This window comes from Pseudopipra pipra, chromosome 1 (genome assembly GCF_036250125.1).
Source record: "Pseudopipra pipra isolate bDixPip1 chromosome 1, bDixPip1.hap1, whole genome shotgun sequence".
Taxonomy (NCBI): Eukaryota; Metazoa; Chordata; class Aves; order Passeriformes; family Pipridae; genus Pseudopipra; species Pseudopipra pipra.
In genome coordinates this window covers 83528465-83555721 of record NC_087549.1, presented here as the reverse complement: position 1 = coordinate 83555721, position 27257 = coordinate 83528465, and the positions used below count along the sequence as shown (strand labels likewise).

General features: G+C 41.9%; 1 protein-coding gene and 1 long non-coding RNA gene across 3 annotated transcripts in view; one reads left to right on the top strand and one right to left on the bottom strand.

The window, feature by feature from the left end:
• LOC135417826 (uncharacterized) overlaps positions 1 to 27257 on the top strand; it is a 64945-nt gene that overhangs the window by 3290 nt on the left and 34398 nt on the right. The window lies entirely within an intron of this gene.
• The window catches only part of CDH20 (cadherin 20), a 121537-nt gene continuing 111758 nt past the window's right edge, over positions 17479 to 27257 (bottom strand). For both annotated transcript variants that reach the window (XM_064662330.1, XM_064662333.1), the window contains exons 11-12: positions 20547 to 20798; positions 17479 to 19103 (exon numbers count right to left, since the gene is read on the bottom strand). In XM_064662330.1, coding sequence (XP_064518400.1) covers positions 18604 to 19103; positions 20547 to 20798 — 752 coding nt within the window. In that variant the 3' untranslated portion in view covers positions 17479 to 18603. The remainder of the gene's footprint in view (positions 19104 to 20546; positions 20799 to 27257) is intronic.

The following is a 27257-nucleotide window of genomic DNA, read 5'->3' as shown; positions in this document are numbered from 1 at the left end:
GTTACTGACCTTTTGGGAAGAACAAAGTTTGACAATGATTGCTTACACCAATAAGTGGTCATACAGATGCTCTTATCGGGACACGTTGCCAGGGCAGGAAGGCACATGATGCTTCCCAAAAATGCTTCACTGCAAATTTAGCTTTGATATCAACCATTGAGATACGTCTTGCAAGCTTTCTTTTACAGTTAAGCTTTGGGCAAGGGTGACTCTTTAAAATTTTTAGACGCTGAGGTTGTACAAAAGCCTGACTTTTCAATGACTGCCATGTTGTCCCTGCACTTGTGGACACCTTGCCTTCTTTATTTTGTTTACTTTATCGCTTCTGCTGTTTTCTCACAGAATTTGGTAAGCATGCCCCATACTGGCTGAATAATATTTATGCATGTGTTGTATCTTCTACGGTATCCTAGTTTTTCAAAAACATCCTGGCAAACTTTCAGCAGTTTCACTTCAGGTGTTCTTGCAATATGAGCATCCTTAGATAGATGCTTTTCAATATTCTTAGTTTCTTATTCCACTTACCTGTAGGACATGATTGTCTTCTAGCACGCTGATCTATCTTTGAAGAGAAACAAACAAAAAGAGAAGACAGTGTAACATCCAGGCTTTTTCTTCTTTCTGCCCATTTATTATTCTCTGTTACTAAGCTAAGCGGAGCTCTCAGTTTGTAAGCATAATATTCCCTCTATACAAAAGCTCTTTTTGACATTTGGATCACCTTAATTTTTCACAATTCTCTGAACATAAACTATGAAAATTGTCCCTTTCGTTCCACCCTACCTCGTGAATCTCAGTTATAAACTGTGGGAGGGTCACGAGCAAGATGTTGCAGAATACAAGATGTTGCATTTTAAAAGTTTTATGGACACTCATTTGGGATGACCTGCATAAGTCACTGGTCATGTAATGCTTTGGAAAATTAGAAGTAATTAATTGATAAATGAAATTAATGGGAAAAATGATCATGAATTTTAATAAAAGTGTAATATTAGCAGGAATGGAACCCATTCAAATTTGAAATAAGAGGCAGCCTCTTCATCCCTTAGACTCCACAGCTGTGATTATAGCTGATGGAGATTCAAACATATTAAATTGACTGCATGAAGGCTTTCTAACTGGTCCATGAATAGTGTAAGGGGAAAGGAGGGAGATAGTTGCAGAGGACGTCAAAGAAAATCAAAAGTGAGGGTAAAAAAATACTGAGTTTATGCCATGCCTGTTCTCCAGTTTGTGGTGAGTTATAATGTTCATCATTTGCATTACCCGGGGGGTTTGGCTTTCCCAATAAGGAAGGCGGAAGAGTTTTTCTTGCCTCTTGCATCCTTGCTTGGGTGTGTTCCCCAATTAGAAGTGCTTTTTCTGCCTCATAAGATGCAGGCTCTGTGCAACCTGGTGCTTCCCTCTGACTACAAAACCCTCACACCACTGGGAGAAGATACAGAGCAGCACCTTTTTCAGTTTGGCTTGCTCCAGACTGAACTGCAGCTCTTTCTCTTGGTTACTTTCCTGCGAGCAATGCTAAGGTGTCCTATGAGTGCCTGATTACAGATTTTCAAACATGTTCTCTAAGTAAAAAGCAGTCCTTTGGCACACACAGCTGAAGTGTATGTGCATGTGTTTTTTTTCTGCCTATCTAGATACTAACAATTCTTGTGGTCTTTGGAAAATTAAAGCCCGTCTATGTTCATCCAATTTCTTCAAACTGAGATCTGAAGTTCAGTTCTTTTCTGCTCAAGCTTTTGTTGTATGTCTGGTTGGTGCTTAGTTCTGGTTCACTTAATCTGCATTTATATGCCTTACTTTCCAATTGAACTTTTCCCCGTCATGGGCCGAGAAGCAAGTTGTATTTCTGGGCCTCAGTTAATTACCAGTGCCATTATTTTTTTATTTGTGGTGCCTAAGCAAGCAGGAGTACAGCAGGTTAAGTCCCATTTGCAAAGAGATCATGACTCAATTAGTGCTTATGAGTATAAAAAAAGGAAAGGAATAATTAAGAGTATGGTAGTAACAGCATTACATGCCCGCCTTAGAGCTAAGGAACTTGCTCTGCATAAAAGCCCACTAAAAAGATGAAGGATTAGAAGGGATGTATATAATGCCTGAAGGCAACAGGGAATTTGTGTGAGACCCTTCTCGCAGAGAAATTAGAAGAGCTTGTTAGAACAGGGCAAAAAATCTTGGGTCTGGTTTTGCAAAATCAAATGTCTTTGGTTTGGAGGGTTTACTGTGTGGCTAGTTTCATTTTGTTGTAAAAGCAAAAGTGAAAAGCACCAGGCGTTCAAGATCATCCCTGTCCACTCTTATCAGAAAGGCCCAAAAATGTCAAAGTTTTGCTTAAAAGCTCTTCTGTCTCTCCCTAGGAAAACTGGTTTTCCTTTTAGATTCAGCTATACTTCTTCCTCTAGCAGGTTGTATTTACACTAATTCCCGGGTTTTTCTTACTATTTGCCTCAAAAAGTACTGAACTGCATACTCAGTACCTGAATGGATCGCTCCATGGGATTGGAAGGGCTGTTTCTAACTTTGTTCTTCAACTTATAAGCCAGTGGTGCTGACAGTGTGGACTCTGATATAAAGCTAACTATGGGAAAGGAGGTACTGCTTCCCTCAGAGTAAAAGAGTTACAGCAGTTGAGGCCAGATGAATAGCTAGGTTTTTGGGTTACATGTCCTTCCCTGAAAACTAATTAATTTGAGGGACACCATGTGCGTGCTATTTGTTAGCTGGGTGAAATATTTCTGAATAAAATGGTAGTTCAAGGATTTTTAAAGGAGTTCTGGAGAAGAAATTGTTGTACACGAGAGCAGAGATGTGCCATGAAATGTTCTCTAGTTTTTAAAATATAAGGCCTGAAGATATGCCTGTAAAATTAGAGTGCTGATTTCAGTGAGAGCAGGGGCTGTTGCCCTCACTATGTTGCCAGACCCAGGCAGTACCTGGAACCACAAAAGATGGAGCCACAGACTATATGCCATGAAAAACTCTCCAGGGGTCATCCAAACCCACGAAATAGGTAAGACCATAGTATACAAAAAAAAGAAAAAATAGCCCTAAAAAATTGTTAACCTCCTTTTCCATTGAAAAGACTGTCCTGGCTTGTTCTCTACTTCCAGGCTGAGAGGAAACAACCCTTTGTTTGTGGCCTGCTTCTTCTAACACTGAAGATTTGTCTTCCAGTTTTATCTCACTCGCTCATCAGGGTAGCCTATGTCTTTGCCATATACAACTGCTTGCCTTTCCTACAGGTTGTTTGCTGGGAAGATACTCAGCATGAAGAGAATCCAGACACTCTTATACATGGGTGTCTTCAGTTCACTTCTTTGTGGTGCTGTTTTACTCTTCCCTCTCAGTTTTTAAAAAACTTCTGTACAGCCCCTGTGATGTGTAATTGAACTGGCAGCAATACACAGTTGGATAGGGAAGCTGAGTTGCAAGACTAGCAAAGTAAAAAACAATACTAGCACCGTCCCAGTCTGCAGCAATGACTAGATGGTGGTTTCTTTTAAGCATGGATACATCATAAGTGACACAGTGACAGAGATTGGTTTTGGTTCCCCCCCCCCATGTATATGTGTGTGTAGAGATCATCACAGTAGGCAGATGGTGATGAATGTGATTTTTTTCGCTGAGTGACAGATCCTTCCAATGATAAGACCCTAGAAGAAGTTGATTCTGCAGTGGAGAATGGCCAATCTCTTGCTGCCACTTGAATATACAAATACCAAGATGTTTATACTCCACAGTGCCATGTAGCATACATAGGGAATGTGCTTCTCGTACAAGGAAAAATACAGCTTGGTATTGTGGTGTTCTGCTCCAGCACTGCTGTGAAGCATTGAGATTTCACTGAGAAAAATGAATTTTTTGTGTGAGGCCAAATTGCAGCAGTATGTGAACATTTTCTATGGGACAGGGATATCCAGTAACCCCATGGGGCCTCTGAAAGCTTGAGCAAGGGAAGGATTATAAAATTTTCTTTTTTTACTTTGGAGGTGTGTGTTTAAAATTGCATGTGCTTTCAAATGTTTGCAAATATCTTCTGAATCTGAAAAACTTTTTAGGAAGCATGTTTCTTCACAGAGCCTTCAACCCTTTGGCAGGTGAGCTTAGTGCAACCTTAACCAGCTGAGGTTGTAGTGGCTGCGCTTATTTTAGTGCACATATTTCACGTGGATTTAAACTGGCTTGAGGGTTTGATTACATTTGCTTTTCTTATGGAAACATTGGCATCAACCTCTTTTCTTGATAGATGCATTGAATGCCAGGTGTCCACTGAAGCCACTCTATCCCTCCCCTCTTCAACTAGACAAGGGAAAGAAAATATAACACAAGGCTCATGGATCAAGATAAGGACAGGTAGAGATCACTCACCAGCTACAGACATAGGCAAACCAGACTTGACTTGGGGAAATTAGTTTAATTTATTGCCAATCAAATCAGAGTAGGGTAATGAAAAGTAAACCCAAATCTTAAAACACCTTCACCCTACTGCTCCCTTCTTCCCAGGCTCAATTTCATTCCCAATTTTCTCTACATCCCCCTCCCGAAGCAGTGCAGGGGGAGGGGTAATGATGGTTGTGGTCAGGTAATCACATGTTGTCTCTTCCTCTCCTTCCTCCTCAAAGGGAGGACTCCTTCCCCTGCTCCAGCATGGGATGTCTTCCACAGGAGAGTCCTCCATTAACTTCTTCACCATGAGTCCTTCCCACAGGCTGCAGTTCTTCACAAACTGCTCCAGCAGCCCAGCAAAGGGGGAATATTGATGTCCTAAAGTCGTGATATGCATGATAGAAAGCCCTGACAGAAAGGTTTGCTAGCAGAAACCCGGGTAATGAGATGGGAGATGCTGCATTCCTGCTGCTCCAGAAAAACAGGGGCCTGTTGACTTCCAGGGGCAGACTGCCAGGTTAGCCATGCTCCTTCATGCTTGAGCTGCAGGTTAAGAGCTGGAGATTAATGGCTTTGAGGGACTGGGTAGGTCAGCTGGCCTTTGTTTCTTGTACTTGGGCTTGTGCTAAGGGCATGTTCAAGACCAGAGTATTAGGGGTTAATAGGGCACTGAGGGATGGTTTAGTATATGGTTAATTAGTTATCATGCAGGCTGATTGATTGCCTATCTATTAAATCTTCTGTTGATGGACTTATTACTCATCTGTAAAATGGTTATAACACCTATAAATCATTTAAGAAACCTTATAATTAATGTATGAACCTATTATTTAGAGTGAGGATCTTCATCTTAATACCCTGTATTTTTAAATTACACATACTATGGCAGCACCTCATGAGAGCATGTCTACCATACTGAGCAATTCAATAGAAAGGATCCCATGTGTTTCATAGTGGTTGCTTGTTTTCCTCTCCAAGTTTTGGTCCTTGTCTTTGTGAAAGTTAACACACTGCCTTTAAAGATGCTCTACAAGGTCTGTTGCAAACCCCTGTATGGCTGTTGAGCCAGTGGGAATACAACCATTTGTTCAGTCAGTGGGAAGTACCACATTTTGGGCTGATACACCACCGTGAAAACCAAAGCCAAATGCCAGGTGGTCCTTTCCAGTGGAATCTGGTGAGGTTCTCAGTGGCTTACAAAGAATAATGTAAGTTCTTGGCCAACATTGTTTTTGTTTGATCAAGTCGTGCATAGCCTGGTTTTACCTGGTAGTATCTGAGGGCATTTCTGGGGTTGTGCTCACTTGTGCCTATTTGTGGTGCTGAGGAATGATTCCAGGGACTATGGAAATCTGGGACTGAATCATGACCCCAGACTCTCTTATTTCCAGTAAAACCCTCTCTGTCTGAAGAGCAAGGCCTGTACCAGGTTTGGCGCATCCCATTATTTCCCTGCTTTTGGAGAGGCCCTGTGGAGTACTTGTCGACCCTTTTGCCTCACCTGAGAGCTGTGTGGCTGAATTTGTGGTATAATCTTGCTATTTGTATGGCTAGAGTTTTCTTTTTTTTTGTTCCTCTGATTCACCCACAAAAATATATCATCCAGCCTTAGTGCTGTTGCTGGGAAGAGATTGTCAGGGCATTTTTTTAAATGAAATTTTCAAATGCTTCCCTCCCACTCCTTTACTTTCTATATTAGCCTTTTGGAAATCAGAAATTGAAATCTGTTTCCTCCCTTGGGTTTTCTTTCTCTGCTTTTTTTTCCCTGTTCTCCATTATACTGCTTGAGTGTTGGATGGCTGATTTTTGAAGGCAGCCTGTAGGTCCGTGAAATGAAACAAGTAAAGAAACAAACAGTAGTACATTGAGATGGGGAGGATGTTAATAGATTTTGCAGAAAACTTCTGCAGATTTCAGATTTTCAGGCAGAAAAGCAGGGACACAATAGGTAATATTAGAATGGACTTCATACCATAAATACCTCTGTGCTGCTCTAGCACAGATGTGGGTTGCCAATAAGCATCTGGTGCCAGACAATGAATGTCTGTAGACCCCGTGTTATTCTATGCAAGTCTCTGTGCTGTGTGATGAAGATGTTTACAGTTGCTGGAGTGCCTCATGTGTGATACATCTTTCAGGAGATTATTGATATAGGTCTGTCCTATGTTGCAGAGTCCTCGCTCAATTGCAGAACAATTAAGAGTCCAAAATGAAATGTGTCTTATTATGGCATATACTATATTGCACCTCAGGACATGTTGGCATGAAGGCTGGACACTGGAACATTGGTCCAACAAACAATGCCAATTTCTCTCTGTGTCCTGTTAGTGCAGTGGGGTATGATGTCATGCTGCTGTCTGGAGGTAACGCTGACTCAGCCTGGGCTCCCTGGCACTATGTCCCTGAAATCCATCTCCTCACAGAATGCATCAGCACCATGAAGTGGGCAATGAACCTGTGCCTGTCTTATTTCTCTTTCCATGTACCCTTCCCTCCTGACAAGGGATTAACTTTGGGTATGAAAGAACAAGAAAATCAGTCCCTTCTTTTAAGATAATAACCTGACTTCAGGAGTCCTGGTCAGTGCTGCTGGCTTTGGGGATTTCATCACAAAATTCAAGCAATTTGTGCCTTTTCATTAAAAAACCAGCCTCCTGAAAAAGCAGCCCAGCTTTTCAATTATTTAGAGAAGTGAGATTTTCATTACTGGAAGCTCTGGGACATGAGCTCCAAAGTTGCCAGTGTTATTGGCAAATTGTTAAAAATAAAATGCAATTATTTCTTAAAAGAAAAATTTCTTGTAATGAAGCAGAGAAAGTTGATTTGGAGATAGCTGACTTATGTTTTTTTGAATGCTTGTAACTGGTAAAACTGTTGTACCCTGCAAAAGAAGTCACAGGGACACTGTGGCAGGATTAACTGTTCTCCATGTTTCCTTCTAATTGCAGTATCATTTATACTTCATCTTGATACTTGGAGTTAAAATCATAAAAAATAATTTTTTTTTGTTGTGCAACTTTTAGCTTTGTTATTGAAGACTTATCAGAGAAGGGTTATTGAAAATATTCAAATAAGCAAGCGCAGGTATAAGGGTAGGAGACCCTTTTTCTCTCAACCTATGGCTTTACATGACTGTGTAACCTCCTCAACTGCATCAGAAATTCCAGCATAAAGTAGCTGCTGCAGCCATTGTTTTCTGTTCATCCTCAGATCTTTGCTCAGGCAAAGACTATTTCTAACATAGTCCTTCACTGTTTGCCACTTTTCCTCTTCAGCCAGAAGTATACGAAGTAGGGTCAATATTTTCCTATTATTGTTGTCTTGTCCTCTTGTTCTGAATCTTCTCTTTGCCGGGATAAACTAGACATCCTCATAGCCATGAATATCCTCACAGCCAAATACCTCCATATTCTCTCTGTTGTCTGATTCACAGCCCTTTTAAATAGTATTTGCTGTCCAATGTACCTCAAATATGATCGCACAGCAGGTTCCCTCCTGTTTCCTGATGCTCTTGGATCTGCACACTCCTCAAAGCTGGAATGCTACATCCTGCCTTCTCATGTGAGCTGTCCTGCCCCTAAATATGCGTCTACTTGCACACCTCAGTCATGCTCCCTTGTGCTTGGCCGACCCATTGTGTGGATCCCACAGGCCTGCATGAAGCAACAGGTAGAGGCTGAGTGCACATGTTGACAGTTTGGGATACGTTCAGCCTACATGGGGTCTCAACCTGTGATCAGATGCATCTTGTCCCTCTCTGATGCTAGTGTTTCTAGATAGAACCTACGCATTCCAGAGCAAGCCTTAGGAGTCAATTACCCTTTTCCAGGGCTATTAAGAATGCAAAGAAGTTATTATTTAATGGGAAGTCTGTCTCACCCAAACCCTGCACAGCAGATCCCCTTGTCAGTCATCCTCAAAGCAGCTTAGCAGAGGGAAATCCTGAGCACTATTAAAACAAACAAATGGGCCCTGAAGGCAGGACTTTCCACAAAAGACTTCAGTCATAAACTCAGCTCGTCTAAACACCATAAAAATGTTACCAAGCTCTACAAACACTGCTGCAATGTGTCAACCCTGATGGCTTGTTGCAGGGAAAGCAAAGCTTTTTCTGTTCTCAGAGTGGTGTTGTTGGAGCTGGTTTAGGGTTGGAGCAGACTTCATCAGCTACATGGAACATCAGGGAAATCAAAAGAGCTGAGGGAAGGCACGATGCTGCCATGTACAATGGTGCAGTTGGCTTGCAAGAAGTTGCATTAGAGCCTGATTATAGTGTGGCTCCTCATCCCTTGCTACATTTTTAGCAAAAGGAGATACTCTAGCTTTTATAATATATTGATTAGCAGGAAAAAAATAGCATGTGTGGTGATGCTGTCTGTAGGCTCTCTCTGCAAAACTTTTCAGTCAAAACTAGGTCAGGTTTAAAAGCCTAACGTGTGCACTGAAGCACAAAGGCAGCGATAGAGATGACTTGTTCCCAGTAATGATATTTTAAACAGGAGGAAAGGGCCAGCATTCTGTTTATTTAATGGCTGCAAGCTGATCGGACATTTCACTACAGCTGTATTTTGTTTTTAGATGCTATCACAGTATTTACTTGAAGAGATAGGACGACGAGTTGCAGGCGGGGCAGATGCGACAGCAAAAGTAACCAAATTGTGTAATTTTTCTTGTTATAATTCTGATACATTGCAGTACCCATTATGTGCACACACAATGAGAGGTGCTTCCCTGGCCTTAAAGGCAGAGTAGCTAAGGTAGAGAGGAGACCACTATCTCTCTGTTGTCAATGGGGATTTGATACTAATAGAATACAGGTGTAAAGAAAATCTTTATCACACTGTGTATGAAACCAGTGCCATGTTCTTGCATCTGGTCTTCAATATGATCATCTTTCAATTAAAAGAGAGGTTGGCCAACTAGTTTTTGCCACATGTCAGATTAAGCAGTGGGGTGGGGTGCAGTAATTGCTGCTGACAGCATGTATGTCCACCAGCAGTGGCATGCCTCGCACATATCCTTTCTGGACTGTACACCCTTGTGAAGCAGTGTGGGCAGCACTACGGGTACCCAACCCAGCAAATTGTGTTCCTCCGAGGTTTTACTCCTCACTAGTGTCTATTGCACTGATGTCCCAGTGAAACTCTCTTCATCCCTGTTGGAGTTGTGCAGTCATAGTCAGGATCATAAAATCATAGAATGGCTTGGATTGGAAGGGATTTTAGAGATCATCTAGTTCCAACTGCCTTGGCGTGGGCAAGGACACCTTCCACTAGACCAGGTTGCTCAAAGACCTATCCAACCAGGTCTTGAACACTTCCAGCAATGGGACATCCACAACTTATCTAGGCAACCTGTTCTATTCCCTCAGCACCCTCACAGTAAAGAATTTCTTCTGAATGTCAAATCTAAACCTACTCTTTTTCAGTTTGAAGCCTCAGCTGTCCCTTAGGCACCCCTGGTCCATGTGGACACCTCCTTTGTGGTTGGTAGATGATGGCCTAGGGAGAGAGAAACACTCCTCTAGGGGTGAATTCTTACTCTCCTGAGAAGGATGTCTAAGTTAATGTGCTTTTTTTTCTTTTTTTTTTTTTTTTCTGAAGAGTCATCTCCTCTCTCTATTGTCTATAGAAAGAGTTTAAACACTTAATTTTTGCATATGGTCTACATTTTTTTTCTGGAAAAATGGGACCTGCTGTATTATTGGTCTCAAATCCTGCTGGGGTACACCAAGACAGCTGATTTTCTTTAGCAATGCTATTACAATGTAATACTCTCCAAGGGCTACTGATAACAGAGCCACAGTACATATCAGGAATCCTGTGCTGCTTCAGTAATTCATATTTATTGTGTGCTTTGATGTTTTTGGAGAGAAGGTCTGACAAAGAAACAAAATATTGTGACTATAGCTGATAAAGTGAGACAAAGGAATGGATTAGGATCTGGCTTACTACAGCTTTTTGCTCAGATCTATTCTAGGTAGGCTTTAAGGGAGCTTGCATCACTACAACCTCTGAATGCCCTTCAGTAGTGCGTTAAGAGATGTTACCAACATCTGCTACTTGTGAGTCATCCTTTTCCTCTTTTCCCGGAGCTAGAAGGGTATGTGCTTTTTGAAAAGGAATATGCAGGTTTATATCCTATTTAGCATGTGCCTAGGGCTCTAAAATGCTTAGCAGTCTGCTTAAATAAATACTAAAGCTCTTCACATTGTTATGTTACTTTAGAGTGGGTATACTGGGTGGAAAGCTACAGCCCAGAAAGACCACAAAAATTTGTCTGACTTGCGTGTAGCATCAGAGTCAAAACCAGGCCCCAAGTCTCTTAGTCTCTTGGTGTTGCTTGTTAGTGACGACCTGGGAAGGCACATTTGGCCATATGTGGCTTTTACAGGGTTATGACTGTTCACCTAAATCTTGGTGGTAGACACCTTGTTTTCTGTGAGCCCAGATACAAAAACACAATACTACGATCATTGGGAAGGTTTTCAGTCTTCCTATCTCCTTCACCAGATATTTTATTGGGGTGGCTGCTGCAGCAGTTTATACAACTCTACCCAGGGGATGGAGCTGTTTTCTTTACTGATGTTAGATTCTCTTGCACAAACCTGGAAATGAAATCAGGGCTGACAGTATTCTGAGACTAGACCACATCAGAAAATGCTGACAGAAAATGCTTGTTTTATTTGGTCTTGTTTTAAGCAAAGCCAACAGTTTACCACCTCTTCACTATTAATCTATCAAGCAGAACCATGAGGTGGCTGAAATTTTTTAGGGAAGATGAAGGAGGCACAGTATCTTATAAATCGATCAGTTTGGAGCTCTCACAGTGAGTGATGTTTCTAAAATGCTAACATCATCTGTAATTACTCAAAATTGCACATAATTTGTGTTGTGGTTGTTCACTTCTCTAACAGTAGGAAAACACTTTACAATCAACTCTGGATGATAAGATTTAATAAGAGCTTTCAGGCTTTCAGAAATTTTTATCCTACTCATCTGTTTTGAGTTGTAAATGGCACATTGAGTTTTGGTTCCTTTAGCGGTTGGACAGCTGGCTGAAAAGTAAATAAGAGTTTTGAATATATGGAAATCATGAAATGAAACTTTCTTGGATTAGTAGCAGAGATAATTTTCTGTTGTGGGATTGTATTTCTGATTTAATCTGTAGATGTGTTTATATTATCAGTAAAAAATAATTTTGCACCTCAGCTATAGCTCAAAATTCTATTGCCCACCTGCCACGTATGCCATAGGCGTAATTTACTAAGTTGCAATAGGAAGTCTGCTTAGATCAATATACTACTGGGACAGGTTACCATTTCTACAGTGATTTCTTTTAAAATCTTTGTAATTTTTAAAACTTCTTTGTGCTTCTATTTATTTGTAAAAAGCCTTATGACTATTCTGTAGTAATAGTCTTTGCAGAATTTGCAAACCCCTTTATAATCTCAGGCCAAGAGCACAGTCTACAGGCAGAATATGCATGTTTTTCCTTCTCTCTCGTGTACATCTTGCAAGATCATGCTCAGTAGGCACAAGACTGAGGCTATTGAAAGTACGTACCTCAACTAGCGACTTTTCTTTTTGAGAATGTGTCTCCAAGATGAAAGTAAACAAGAATTTTCTAAACCCAAAAGCTACTCAGAGGTTGGAATAGGTCATGTGCAGGCTAGGGCTCTGTTTATGTTACCATTAAAAAATCACTTGATTGCTTTGTAACTAATTTTTTTCTACTTTTTTTCATCTGTGATACCTATGATTTTAAGAATATTTGGTTGAGGAGCTTCAAAAAGAAATGACCTTGCCAGACAGGTTGTCTCCCTTTGACTGCTCCAAGAATAATCCATGCAAAAGGGAAACAAATAATGCCAAATAACCCATTATGTGTTAGCACAACTGCTTAGAAGAAGAGTAACTTTTTACTCTGAGCTTGGAAACACTTTTTCTGTAAGTTCATGCTGATACATGCTATATCTCAGGAATGCAATAGGAAGGTTATGAAGCTGTAAAAATTCTCCTGTCTGGAGGCAAATAGCGCTACACTTAAAGGAAAGGGGGGATTCTTGTGTTTCCTACTTTCTTCGTCTTACCTGATTTGAATGATGACCAGGTTAAGGCAATCTGGGGCAATTAGAAACCCATTGGGTACCATCAGTGGCTGTGCTGCCATTCAGTGAGACCTTGATAGGCTGGAGAATTGGACAGAGAGAAACCTAATGTGAGGTTCAACAAAGGCAAGTGTAGGGTTCTGCACCCGGGGAGGAATAACCCCAAGTACCAGTACAGGTTGGGGGTTGACTTACTAGAGAGCAGCTCTGTGGAGAAGACCTGGGAGTTTCAGTGGATGACAAGTTGACTATGAGCTGGTAGTGTGCCCTTGTAGCCAGGAGGGCCAATAGTATCCTGGGGTGCATTGGGAAGAGTGTGGCCAACAGGTCAAGGGAGGCAGTCCTCCCTCTCTACTCAGCCCTATTGAGGCCACATCTGGAGTACTGTGTCCAGAAAAAATTATAGGAATCATGGAACTGGTCTATAGGTACTAAGATGTGAGTTTGAAAATTCATATACCCCAAGAGTCCCATTCCTTAATGGTGAGCTTAATAATGAATGAGGTCTGAAAATGATATTCAGACAGTGTACTTTCTCCTACATCAGCTCTTAAAAAAATCACATGAGTTTTTAAAGTCATTGTGAAGTGACTCTCTTCTACTTCCTCCACAATATTACTCTAATGTCTCTTGGGAAATACAGTATCAACATTGCACTGCTGCTTCTGGTCAGAGTCAGTGGTGCAGGTGGCCTGGTATGCCGCCTCTGAGACCAACAGCAAAATATCTTGCATGTCGGTGAGGGGAAGGTCTTCAGAAGAATGATAGAAGAAAGTAAAACTAAAAACCTATCCCTAAAGTCTTGGTTTGGCAGTGAAACTCCCCAGCTTCTATTGTTTTCCTTGGATCACAGCTCTGACTCCACCTCAGTTTCACTGCTGTCCCTGCTAATTTTCCTCTGTCTGTTTAAACAGGATGGACTGATACAGATTATTACCGCATTACAGTCCAAATGAGAGGCAAATCACTGACCTTTATGCATGAGAACAAATCCCTTAGGTGATACAGCTGTTTTGCAGCAATGGCTATCTTAGAATACTCTGATGGCATATGCATTGCCCTAAGAGAGACAGGGCACAACTGAGTGAAAGACAGCTCCTCCTCTTCTGAATGTTGCAGATGTCAGCAGGCACAAATTAGGATGTCTTGAACAGACCCACTCCCTGTTTACACATTGGAGAGAATGTGTAGAGAATGTGGAGAGAATAGATCAAGGGCTATTTCTTGAGCAGGATGCAACGGGCTGCATCACATCCACACACACAGGAGGAAAGAGAGCAACAACATTATTAACTTGCGACTGTATGGATTTCCTCACATGCCATCCTCAGTTTTTACTGAACCTACCTTCTCTCTAAGATGGCATAAACCAAAGTGATGCAACCCAACATCACTTTAGTAATAAGACCCTGGCAGCACAAAGGCAAAAGCAACTGAATCTCCTCAACTTTGAATTTGTTCAGGTTAGAACTTTTCTGGAATCTGTAAGGCATCACTCTTTTACATGCCTCCTTTCTTTTAATCATGGCCAGGACAAGTAAGATGTGGTGCATATGCAGAACAGACCTCTGTGACCTATCTGTCCCTCCAATTTGATGGTTCCTGGGAGATGTGCTGAGACAGCAGGCAATGAAGCAGGTTCTAACTTGTGCTATGTGAAAGCTGCATCAAGAAAAACCCAGGGACAGACTAATAAATCATATTTCAAGGTGACCAAAATATAAGTTCTGAGTCTCCCAAGGATTTGTGTCATAATTGGTTTTAATGAATGGTCTAAAAGGGAATTTTAGGCAGCAAATGTGATGGTAGCACTAAATGATTAAGAGCAATAAAAGCTGGAGAAGAAATGACAAAACAAGAGGGACCTAATAAAGCTGGATAAATGGGCAGTGCAGCAGCAAATGAAATGCAGTGTTGCAAGAAAATTTACCATAAAAAGAACAATGTTAACTCTTTTTGTGCATTCTTGAGTTCTGCATTTTACTTTGGAGGGATCTGGACTCTTGATAGACAGCTTAACCACAGCCTAGGTGTGATGACCAATGAAGTATAAGAGATGACAGCTCATGCTATCTACCTAGACAAGACAGAGATAGGTGAAAACATCATGACAGAGAAAATATCAGAAACTATAGTATTCACTATAGTAACTTGTATAACCAAATGTAGATCAGAAGGCTTGAGAATGTCATACCTAGGGCCAGACTTTGAGCAGCAGAGATGAATTCCCAGAGGCCAGGCCATTAACTGAGAGAGAAGGAACTCCAGAGAGGCATAGCATCATACAGATGGCCAAGAGAGGGGAAATTAATCGCTCTTTGTCTATCTATGTTAGTTAGCGTTTAGAGGGGTTGCTTAGCCCATATGCTCAGTTTTTAAGTGTCTGAAATTAGTAAAATGACTTGCACACACTGTTATTTTTTCCTCTGAACCACAGTCTCAGCCACAGCTGAGACTATGGGATTGTTCCTTTTGTTTTTTCCTGAGAACTGGCAACTATGGAAAAAAATGTCATCAAAGGTACAAAATTAAATGAATAGTGGTAGAAGCTCTATGTGCTCAAACCAACTTTGGAGCATAGGTGGACTGGGGACATTGGTGAGTGCATGTGGGATCTTATCCTGGCCCTCTGATGTTTCTGACCAGGGCAGTGGATGGAGTGTGGGTCCCATGCATGACTGTGACTGTCACTTGGGGGTGTCTGGTGTTGTGGCAAAGCCCAGTCCCTCCACCATGGCAGGCTGAACTCCCTGGCTGTTTGTCATGAGCAGGTTTTATGTAGTGCTGCAAATGTTCATGCACATGGTCAGGCCTGCCCTTGAGGAGCCCCAGGGCAGGAGGCTGAGGACCTCTGTGACTAGCGTGCTTGTTTCACTGACAGCCTGTGGCACCATATATTTCATTTGGGTTTAGAGTCTTCTCCCCTCTTCTACTTTGGGCTTGCTGGGCCCTCATATGTCTGAAAAGCAGAGGGTTCTTCAGTTTTGTTTGTTGGAGTGTGATAGATGCAAGTGCTGGTTGTTTGCACAGACATTTCACAGACTGCAAAAACACTGTCACCTGTTCCATAAAATGGGGAAAAAAAAGCACCAGTCTGCCAAGTGCCTACTAAACACCAGCTGGTAAGTGTCACAACGTCAAGCTGTGCAGCTATTGACTGTGCTCACAAGTTAAGGCAAACCTGAGGACAATCAGACAGCCTAATGGTAACACGCAGCTTAGGAAGGTGGACTAAGAACCCACTCTTCTTGCAGGCTCCCCTGTGGTGTGAGTGCAAGCTCCCAGCAAAAGGGATGCTGGTCCTTCCACATCAGGTGATATGCAGCCTGGGAAGCTGGTCCCAGCTGCTGCATAGCCTGTCTTGCAGAGACCACTTCTGGGGGCTTCTGTGGAGTTGAAACAGACCGTGAAGCAGCTCGTCCTGGGAAATTCTCAGTAAATGCAGAAAGTTGAAGGCAATATGATGCTGGAATGTATTTTTATGCCCCATCCTCTCACTCTGCTTACAATAGGAGAATTAGACCATCATGGTATCAGGATATGAAGAACTATCTGGAGGCATTTTGTTACTGTAGACTGTGACTAAAGGGAGAGACAGTAATGATCTGAAAATACCAAACCATATCTCTAAGGAGGAACAAAGTCATCTATGTGTATTGTAGGCTTGTATGGGATCAAGGGATAAATGCCTAGTACTTCCCAGGGAAGGCTTTCAGCACTGAGTGTATTGATACAGTGGAAAACTGCCTAGAGAGGTTACAGAGCCTTAACAGTTGGGGGTTTTATGAATAAACAGTCATCTGCTGAAAATATATAAAACTGATGTTTAATTCAGACAGGAAAGTAATGGCATAGATGTCCTTCTACCCTATGCTCTGTGATTTCTGTTGGTGGCAGGAGGCAAGAAAGCTCTTGAAGTCTCTCAACAGTGGTTTTGTGTACTGTACACCATTTCCTTAGTCACGGTGGTTGCAGTTCTTTGTCTAGTGTTTTAAAATCAATATGATATATGAATTTGAGTGCTACGGTATGAGTAAAAGAATCATTACCAAATAATTTTCAGTGCTGCTTCTGCAATGGTGTAAAGCATGTTCAGGTGATAAGCAGAACCCATGGCATATTATGTTTGTGAAGGCACAGATTTTCATCTTGTCAGATGAGCAAACGAGAAATCACTAAAAGCTTTTCCTTGGTGGGTGCATGGTTCTCCAGGGATGCATGACTTTGTACTGAGTCTAGGGAAACAAGGAACCAGTCTTAAACTCGTACAGTCTACGATGAGACAAAGTAGAGACTGCAGTGTTTTGTGCACATCTGCAACAGAAATGGAGCACGGTATGCCCATGGTAAAAGTGTGGTTAACTGGGTGGTTATGTCTGCATGTCTTTTTCCTGGGCAATTTGAGGTAGAGAGATTCCTTAACTAGAAAGAAACCTGCAATTTCATTGCAGACTGTTCAGCTTTCAGAAGCCCTTTGCCACTTGCCATGAAATCTGTGTTAATGTCATTTCCCTATCTCTTCTTGTTTACACACACAAACAAAAACAAAAGATAAGATCCAGGCACAAAACTTTGATTTCAGAGTAAGAATGGTCATAAATGGCTGTTTCATCTTACAGTCTTTCATGTCTCTTAACGCATGACACTGTGTCAAGGCTGTGTAACTGGTTTCCAAATTTATCAATGCCCCAGCCATAATGTTTCAAAAAAATCAGCCAAGATTTTCTTTTGGCTTCAGCATGATTGGAATAGAAAACTAACTAGTCTGGTGGGCTGTACTTAGGCTGGTTCATTGCTAAGGGCAATGTCCAAGTGAACAATGATAAAAGAAGCAGACAATCTGCTTGATTCTGTAAACTGAAGACTAGTTTCCTTGACACGATGCTGATGAACCATTTTTTCTTGTTGCTCAAGGCATGTAAAGCCACAAATAAACACTAACTGTGTGCAAAGTACTCAATAAATTGTCATCAGACTTTCCTTTCTGTTTAACTTTTATTAAAAGAGGTGCTAAGGTACTGTACTGTATGCAGTACATCATATTTATTACCAAAATTAACAAATATACAAAATTTTTACATGTAATTTTCTTACATCCATTTATTGGTCTATAATACTGCATTTGTTCAAGTAGGTTATCTACAGTATGTAAACATCCCTTGGATTGACCACACACAGATTAGGAAAGCCCATCTAACCCATGTAGTTACCAAATATAGCTTTTTCTTATTTTAAAATTTATTTGGCTTTCATTGGTAAAATCTAATCTTCACATTTGGCACATGGAAGAGACATCTACAGTGCAAAAGAGGCAGATTTTCTGGTTTTGTTCTGAGCAGTTTAGCAGAGTCATGGTTTTAAAGAGCCAGGAATAAATTTACGCAAACTTGGTAGGAGATGGATTAGTGTTAATGCCAACGACTCACAGATCAGCCATTAAATTAGAGCAGAAATTCAAAGCCTCTTCCCCAGCCCTCTCAGTCACGAGGGAAAAAAGACCCAACCTCAGCCTTGTTTCTAAAGGATTAAAAAAGGACTCTGTTAGCAACAGAGAGAGGAGGTTTAGTTTACAAGGAGCCCTCTGAGACTGCAGTTTCAATTTTCTGCTTTGTGGAATTTTTTTTTTTCTCTTGTTAGCAAGCAATTTTTTTTCCTTTTTAATGCGGAAAATATAACCAATGGGGAACAACTTTTTTGTGGTGGCAATTTCTCAGTGAGTTGAAGATTACAGTTGGAGTTTACAGATCTTTGAACCCAGATGTATAGAGCTTAGTAAGCTGCCATGTACAAGGGGGAGAGAAAGGATGAGAGAGAGAGAGTAATGTCATTATATTCCAGGTGTGGAGCTCTCTGATTTTGCAGTAAAATCCAGGAAAAAAATTTCTTTCTTCTGGTTCTCATAGTTTCAAAAATGTGACTTAATTTAACTGAGTAAAGCTGATCCAGAGAGACCTTCATTTGCACCTTTCTTCCCGTTCTCATCCAAGCACCGTATTGCTATTTTTTTAGGAGGCCTTACCCATGTCCATGGAAGCATCTGATGAGAATGGACCGAACTGGACACCATTTCACGTGGAAAGCCTTCTGCCATTCCTTATCTGTTACCACAGAGCCCCGCTGCTGTCTGTGGCACCGTACATCTCAGCCAGTTTTTTGAAGCGCGGCCCCCAGTCCGTCAGATAGTCGTAGCTCTGGTCTGAGTCTGTCGTCACCGACTGTAAGGAGCTGAGTGACTCTGCCACCGAGCCATTCCCTTCAAACATGTATGTCTGGAGGGAGTCGAAGGGAGGCGCCCACAGGTCCATGTCGGCTTCATACAGCTTGGCAAGCACGTAGTTGTGGACGTTGTTGTCCATGACACATGCCTGAGGCACGTATCGGGAGAGGCTCTCTATTTCAGGGAGCATGTCCTGCCGGTTTTTCACCACCAGCTGAGCCTCCCGCGGATTCCACATGGCAGCAATATCAAAGGCCTCTGTGTCCTCCTCCCCACCACCCTCGTCATCATACCTGACGATGTTCTCATGGATGTTCTCTTCCTCGTCAATGATGTATGGCTGCTTCCGCTGGCGCCGCATGGAGAGGATGAGGAGCACCAACACTGCAGGAGGCAAGCAAGACACGGGGCTGTCAGCAAGGAGGCAGATCTTGCCAGCGCTTCAGACTCTCTGTTGCCCTATTTTCCCCTTGGAAAGCCCAACCACCCCTTGGATTTAAAGAACTATGATGTTTGCAAGTTGAGGAGTGTAGAAATCTCCCACCCCAGAGTCAAAATTAGTAGCTTGAGGTCCTGCTAATTTGTTCCTTTTTGCACCTAAATTCTTAACTCTTGGTGACATTTAGGACATGGATAAGTTTGCAATGCACTGTAGTGATACTTGAGCCACTTTTAAGCTAGCCATGTCAGAGATCAGTAACAGTTTATCTGTAGTGGCACACAGTTCCAGAGATATTTTTTTTCTGCTGTGTGGCTGGGTTTTTTGTAGCTTGCTTTGGAGATGCCTCTTGGGCTGGCCACTGCATGTGACAGAGATGGATGGTGCTAAGGCACCACAGTGATATGTCTGCCTACACAGCAAAATGCAGACCTAGCCCCTTAGTCTGCTCCAAAGAATTTTTTGTTTATCTGCAAGCCTCCTGCAGTGCTGCAGTGCTGGTGCTCCTCATCCTCTCCGTGCTTCTTAACATGGGGAGAAGTGGATATACAGGCACCGGAGCCCTTTGCTATTGAAAATGTGCCATCACTTTGTGACTGTACTTCCAGAGCTAGAACTCAGCAAAGACTTTGAATACTAAAATTTTGAACTGAGGTATCTAGGGTCCTTTGAAGAGCCAGAATTGAGGTACTTTAAAAGAATTTTCTCTGTATCTTACTTCACTGCTCCTCAAACTGGGTCCCCTGAAATTTCAGAGAATGTGTGTTTTGAACTAATGTCTCATGACTTGAGAGAATGAGAGAACTGAAGTTCTTTTGATACCAACAGCTAACAGGGGATATAGAAGGTCTGGGCAAGGAAAGGATGAATTTTAATTGTGGAGACAGAACTCAGGAAAGATGCTCAGACCCTTTATTGCAGCAGAGCCACCATTTAAATGAAGTGTCTCAAGGAAAAAGGATGGAGGTGGGGACATCTCTTGAAAAAAGACAAGAAATGGAACTTGGCTTACCACTCCTGTTTCCTTTGGGACCATATGATCAGAAACTGCTGAGGATGAGAAAGTAACCTGTTCCCAGCCACAGCTGCCAGTACTTCCTCCTGTCATACCACTTGCAGGAAAGCATGGGCATGCCAGACACCCTAGCACTTTGGGCATCTGGAAGAAATATTTGCAGGCCATAGTTTTCCCCCATTCCTACAGCCCAAAGTCTGAAGCCATATGCAGCTGGTCCTTGATTTGGCCCTTTAGGTATGTGTGTGTCTACATAAACACACATACATAGATGTGTGTGTGTGTATCTGTGTCCTACACCTTCGGTAGGTCAGTGACACCCTGGGCAGAGCTGAAAAGTTTGTCCCCCAGCAAGAAGAAGCCAAGGCTTTACCTAACAGGACAAAGATGCAGGCAAGGATGGCGATGAGTGCCCCTCTGCTCAGGCTGACAGGGAGGACATAGGCTTCTGCATTGCAGGACATCACCATGCCCTCATCATCGCAGCTGCACACGTGCACGGTCAGCGTGCATGTGCTACTCAGCACAGGGCGGCCGTTGTCGCTGATCAGGATGGGCAGGTAAAAGGTGTTTTGCTCGTGTTGTCTGAAGCCAGAGCGCCTTGTCAAAATCCATGCTGTATTGTCTGAGGGCAGAAAATAAACAGAGACAATAGCTGATATGCAGAGCAAATACATTCAGCAGAGAATAAAGATTAAAAAAATCAGCCCCAGACCCACACCCATTTTTTCTTGTCTCTTCAGATTTAGCTAAAAGAGCTTTCAGAAGGCAAGACAGAAATGAACAGTTGAAGGCAACTTGTCCCTGTTTGTTCATGCTCAGCAGCTTTTCTAGGCCTCACACTTGGATGCTGCCACCATTTTGGAGATGCTGGCATATAACCCTCGTGGACATGTTACGGTACCCTTTATGTTTTTTGATACATGGTATGGTTATCTGCTTGAGGCAACAAGGAGACAAAGGAAAAACAACCCAGCTTGCTATCCTAAAGCAGCAGTGAGTTGAAAATTTGCAACTAAACATTTTTTCAGTCAAATACATGCAATTTCATTAGTACTTCTGACATTGAAAAAAGTCAGAATGCTTTGTGTCATCATTGTCAGAATTATTCTGCCTTGGTTTGACTGTTCTGCTTTATTTAGTGTAACTGCCTGTTTTTTATCAGAACTTAAATCAAAAGGAATCAAAATGATGCTGCTGAAAAAAATAGTAATAGAGTGACCTAACAGCCAGTTGCTGTTGGTCATTTAACGAGAAATTCCTAACTCTGGGGCTTTTTCCTCCATATTCAACATACTTTATAAAATGTCAAAATTTCCCAGCGGCATTTGAATTCCTGTCTACCTCCTTCCCCAGATTCTTCAGACTGTGGACCAAGTTTCCTAATCGGAAAGCAAGTGGATTCAGGAAGTTGCTCTCAATTCTCAGCTCACGAATACCAAGCCAAAATCTTTGGAGATGAGTGTTGATACTGTCAGTGCTGACTTTCAAGATTTTTGACCTCAGAGACTTCTGGAAAGCCCAAGACTGAATGTCTCCAATGTGATCTGGCTCACCAGGGAGTCTAAAGGAACCTGCATGAAAATTGTCCTTTCTTACAAACATGTCTGCACATCTTGGGCCAGCAAAGATGAATGAGGAACACAGGTACTTTTCCTATTTGGCAGACCTGCAAGCCCTGACCCTGTGCAGTGATGTGTGGCATTTTTGGGAGGTGACCTTCATGCAGTTTCTTTTACTACTTAGTTTTGGTTCCATAAGAGGTCACAGAGTCTGGCCATCTGCATCTCCAGGTTCTTACCAATGTACATTTTTTATGCTTGAAATGCAGGATGTTGATCAGCTGTTCCCAGATGGATTAGCACAATGGGACGGCTGCTTGGAAATGGCAAGAAACCTGATGACGAGTAGACTGCGAAAAAACCTAAAATATCAACGTGGGAGTGTTCCATTTCCTTATTATGTCTCTGTCCATTCACTGCTAAAATTTAAATTTTGGTGATTTTTTTTTCAGAGCAGAAACTCAGGTTACATGCAGATAAATTCAGCTATATTATCTACATTTACCTGAACACCAGAAATAATTAGATGGCTTTTAGTGAAATCAGGAGTGCTATATACAGCCAACTAAGTAATATATGCAAACTCAAACTAGACTTGCTAGACTTGTCTGCTAGACTTAAATTATGCTTTAATTGTGCTGAAAATCTTATGGCGTCAGATAGTACTGGCACGCATAAGCAGGGAGATGTTGGGTTCCACAGTTTGAGATATTAGATTGAATTTGTGACATATTTTTAAGAGGAATCTCAAGGTCTTTTTTGCTTACACATCAATGACATTTCAAGCTTTTACCCTGAAAGTGTAAAATTCTGAAGTGTGCTTGCATGTCTGTATGAGAATATATAGCGATCTGTAGTATCTCATTAAATCACGCAATCCCAAGAGCTGGAACTTTGAGGAAAGATCATCAGGTGCAAGAAGAAATCCCAAAGTTGCTTAAAACTGATTATGTGTTACTGTTTACTGATTTCACCTTCGATATGCCATGCAGCTCTGAGTATGTGCAGTGGGTATGGACAGACATCAATAGGTCTCTCCGCCTCAGTAACAAGCGATAGGACAAGAGGAAATGGCCTCAAGTTCACCAGCGGAGGTTTAGGTTGGGTAATAGAAAAAATTTCTTTGCTGAATAGGTGGTCAGGCATTGGAAAAGGCTGCCCATGGAAGTGGTTGAGACATCATCCCTGGAGATATTTAAAAGACGTGTAGACGGGCACTTAGGGCACTTTAGTGTTAGATTTGGCAGTGTCAGGTTTAACAGTTGGACTCAATGATCTTGGAGGTCTTTTCCAACATAAATGATCCTATGATTCAGGAATGTGTCCCAAAACCCAGCAGAAAGCAGTACCCTGTGCCTCCCAGGGTTTCTGGGCAAAGGGTGTGCTGTGGACAGGAGCCCTTGCCTCCTGCAAACATTTCCCTCTTCTCTCCTGGGGCACACACAAGTGCTTTCTCTCCCTCAGGCTGTTCATGTGCCCTTTAGTATGTGCTCCCCAGCTATTAATACCACATTTCCATCACTGGGCCAGTTTTAGCATGAGAAAAAGCAACTCAAAGGGCAGAAAATGACAAGCTGCCTGCATTTATGCTATGTCAATGGAAATATTTGAATCATCTTAACTGTAGTAATTTGGTTGCTTTTCTCTTTCCTGGGTGATAGACTCACTCCCTTTAAATTCACTTACAATGGAACTCACAAATTCTATTCAGGTGACAGCAAATCTTCATTTTATGTGAAACTGTTCTTTGTGAGGGAAAAAGACTTCATTATTCTGAGCTGGTCATACTTTGCCTGTAAAAGAAGTCACAGGCAGTGAACTTGACTGAAGCTGTGCAAAATCATCTAGTGAAAGATCTCAAGTGTTTTTAATTATTCTTTTTTTCAGGCCAAAACCAAGTTTCTATAATCTAACTTTGAAAGATATATATCTATATATACCTTCTGCTGTGATGTGCGACCATTTCACCCAGGTCTTAAATGTTCTTGGTGATAAAATTCTCTTTGTGACTCTCAGCATTACATTTTGGCTCTTTTGTTTTGTTTTGCTTTGTACTAGGCAGGCATCCAAATAACCCCTAAAGAATTGTTCTACCTGTTACTCTGCAACTGAAATACATTGGTGCCAAAACTTGTTGTGTGACTCATCAAAAGCCGATGTGATTTGACATGCTAGTGCAGTGCGAAGGACATGCTGGAATGTGATGCAGCATGGCAGAAACTGGAATACACAATTTTATTCCAAATTTGATATCTGCTAAGCCCCAGCCATCAAGAGAAGAAGGCTCGTGAGCACATGAAAGCCCCATAATATTAAAAAAATTAAAAGCAGGCATGACAAGAATGAACAATATTTTTCATCACAGCTTCCAGCACAGAATCTTTGGCTCACGGGGCTGGATGGTAGGACTTAGCTACGATACTGAACAGAGATGTTGAAGATTGCAGCATGGCAGGTCCCACATTTGTATGTTCAGGAGGTGAAAACTGAACTTCCCATGGGCATGCAGGCTGGTGTCTTCATGTGGTTGTGAGAACACGCCATGGAGCACCATCTTCCTGCAGTTTTCTGCCCCACTGGAAGTGATGTACCTCCCTGGAGAGATCAGGGGAATCAAGCAATGTGTAGGTCCAAACCTCGAGATCAGAGCTAACCACGACTCTTCTCACTGGAAAGGCTTGGTTTCATTCTGTATGTGTCTGCAGGAGAATTGGGGATGATTATTAGCCCAAAAATTCCATTAGTCTTTAAAAACTGATTGTAATGATTGTGAAGAGCTAGGAATAATATAAAGAAATATTTCACCAGGAGTGAGAGAAAGAGCACAAGGAAGCAGACATTATGGACACCACTGGCTTCAGGAAAGAGTCACACTTTTGGCTAGTATTTTCAGCTCAGTGTTTTTGCACTCTGCCAAAGTGGGAGGTAGACCACAGTTTTAGGAAAGGAAGAAATAGCTTAACATTCTCCTTGGACAAATTTGATTGCAATGCAGAGGACTGCCAGAGGCTCCTAATGACAGGCCTCGTGGTGGTATGACACCAATGCTGATCCTGCACCCACTTAAATGTCTTCAACAGTTCCTGGTTCCAAAAGGTGGAGGGCAGTGGTTAAGGTTCAACAAAAGATCAGTTCAGAGTTTAATTTGGAAATGCAGTAAGCTTATTTGTTGTTCATCCCATTCTTACAGCAAGCCTCTTTTTCTGACTTTTTCCCAACACAGTCTCAGCTGGACTTAGAAGTGGGGGAAGATGGCTTGCCAGTGCCCTACAGCAGAAACTGGAGATGGGAGACTCCAGCTCAATTCCCTGCTTCATCCCATATATCCTATATGGCCTTGGGGAGCCACTTGTGCCCAGATCATTGCAGCTACTTAACATGTGTATCTCTCACTGATTTTACTGAACTCAAAGGGAACCAGGTATGTAAATAGCTTAATTTCTCCTTGCCCCAGATTCCTGTCTATAAAGGAGAACAATAGGATTTCTCTGTCTGCTGTGGATATGCAGAGAATGAATAGACTGAAAAAGTTCTCAGAGACTAAAATTACGAGGGCCAAAGAAATACTTAAAACAGTTCATCAGAATGCAAACTGTGATCTATGTGCTGCTCAGTAAAAATCAAGGTTTTAATTGTTGCCAAGAAGGCTACATGTCTTGCGTTTCTCTTACTGCTCTATTGGACAACCAAGTAATCAGCACAATTGCTAATTTTAACAGTGCCTTCCCACAGCCTGGGAAGTGTTTCTGTCTCATTTTATGTGCATAGGCTGTGAGTAGCAAAGTGGGTTCTGTTACTTATCTTGTCACCCTGTGACATACAGTATAGCTACCCCATTTGTGCCTAAGTTATATGATTTATATAGTTCTTAGTGGCCACTAGATGAAAATATAAGCATAAATTACTGTTACTAAAATGACTACTGCACTCCAAATTGCTGAGGGAGTAAATTAATCCTTAATCATAGAATCATAGAATCATAGAATCATAGAATCATAGAATCATAGAATATGCTGAGTTGGAAGGTACTCATCAGGATCACTGAGTCCAACTCCTGGCCCTGTGCTGGACACCGCAATAGTTACACCATGTGCCTGAGAGCATTGTCCAAACACTTCTTGAACTCAGACAGGCTTGATGCTGTGACCACTTCCCTGGGGAGCCTGTTCCAGTGCTTAGCCTCCCTCTGGGTGAAAAACCTTTTCCTGGTATCCAACCTAGACCTCTCCTGACTCAGCTTCATGCTGTTTCCTCAAGTCCTGCCACTGGTCATGAGAGTGCACTGCTTCCCCTCATGAGGATGTTGAACACCCCAATGAGATTTCCCCTCAGTCTCCTCTTCTCCAGGCTGAACCAAGTGACCTCAGCTGCTCCTCATACAGCTTCCCCTCCAGACCCTTCACCACCCTCCTTTGGACATTCCATAATAGCTTAATGTCTTTTTTTATATTGTGGTGCCCAAAATGTGGATATTTCAAATAGTCCGTGGTTTGATACTTAACATTTTTATTTCAAATTAATAATCAATAATACCTGAAGCTTCTTGTGATATATATATATATATATATATATATATATATATATATATGGAAAACTGGTATTTTATAGAGAGTGGGAGGCACAGCCATGCAGTCATTGCTGTCACTATAAATTATTGCAAGTATGGTCTTAGACAGAAAATGTGCATCTGACACTGGGAATTTTGTGAGTTTCCTTTTTTAGAAAAATGCCTTGAGGATGAAATGAGCCTGGTTTGCCAAATGCTTTAGCAATAGTTGTGTTATATTTGTTCAGTTATTTTGGCAATATATTCAAAAATAAAAAGGAATGAGACAAGGGAAGAAAGAATGGGATAAAAATGCAAGAAATTTTGTGAGGAGGTTTCAGGGAGACTATAGAAAAAAATGCTTTTGGAATGAAAAAGCACTAGCATACTGTGGAGGAGGGCCAGGATTCTGCTAGCAGTGTGTTTTAAGACACATTTGGTTAATAGAGGCATAGGCTTCTTTCTGAGCCTCTACGTTTTTTTCATATGCCTGGAGAGGCCTAGATAGGGGCTTATGAAAGTAAATGTGACAAGTAGGCATGTGTTGGAGCAAGGGCAGGCTTGGAGGCTGGCCATGTATGCTGCAGGTGGCCAGTCTTTCTCCCCATTTATTCTGGAATTGCTTGCTGATTTGTTGTGCTTTACACACTAAACTCCTGCTGAAATCCAGCCCCTCAGTACTAACTTGCCAGGTCACTCAAGGTTGTCCCTCCTTCCTAATGAAGGCTGGTGTGCACCTGACCTCAGTATCGTCGTCTGCCCATGGAGGTCCTCTTCCAACAGGAGTCATGCAAAGGCCTGCTATGGCAGGGCTTTCCTGCAGGCTCCAAAATCTTCCCCAAAGAAGCAGATTCCACTGATTAAGATGCTCAAATTCCAGTGCTTTGCCATGAGTCTTCTCAGTGGTGTTTCCGTTTCTACTTAGGTCATCTTACACAGACCTTTAGCTGTACACCAAGTTACCCCCCCTAAGGCT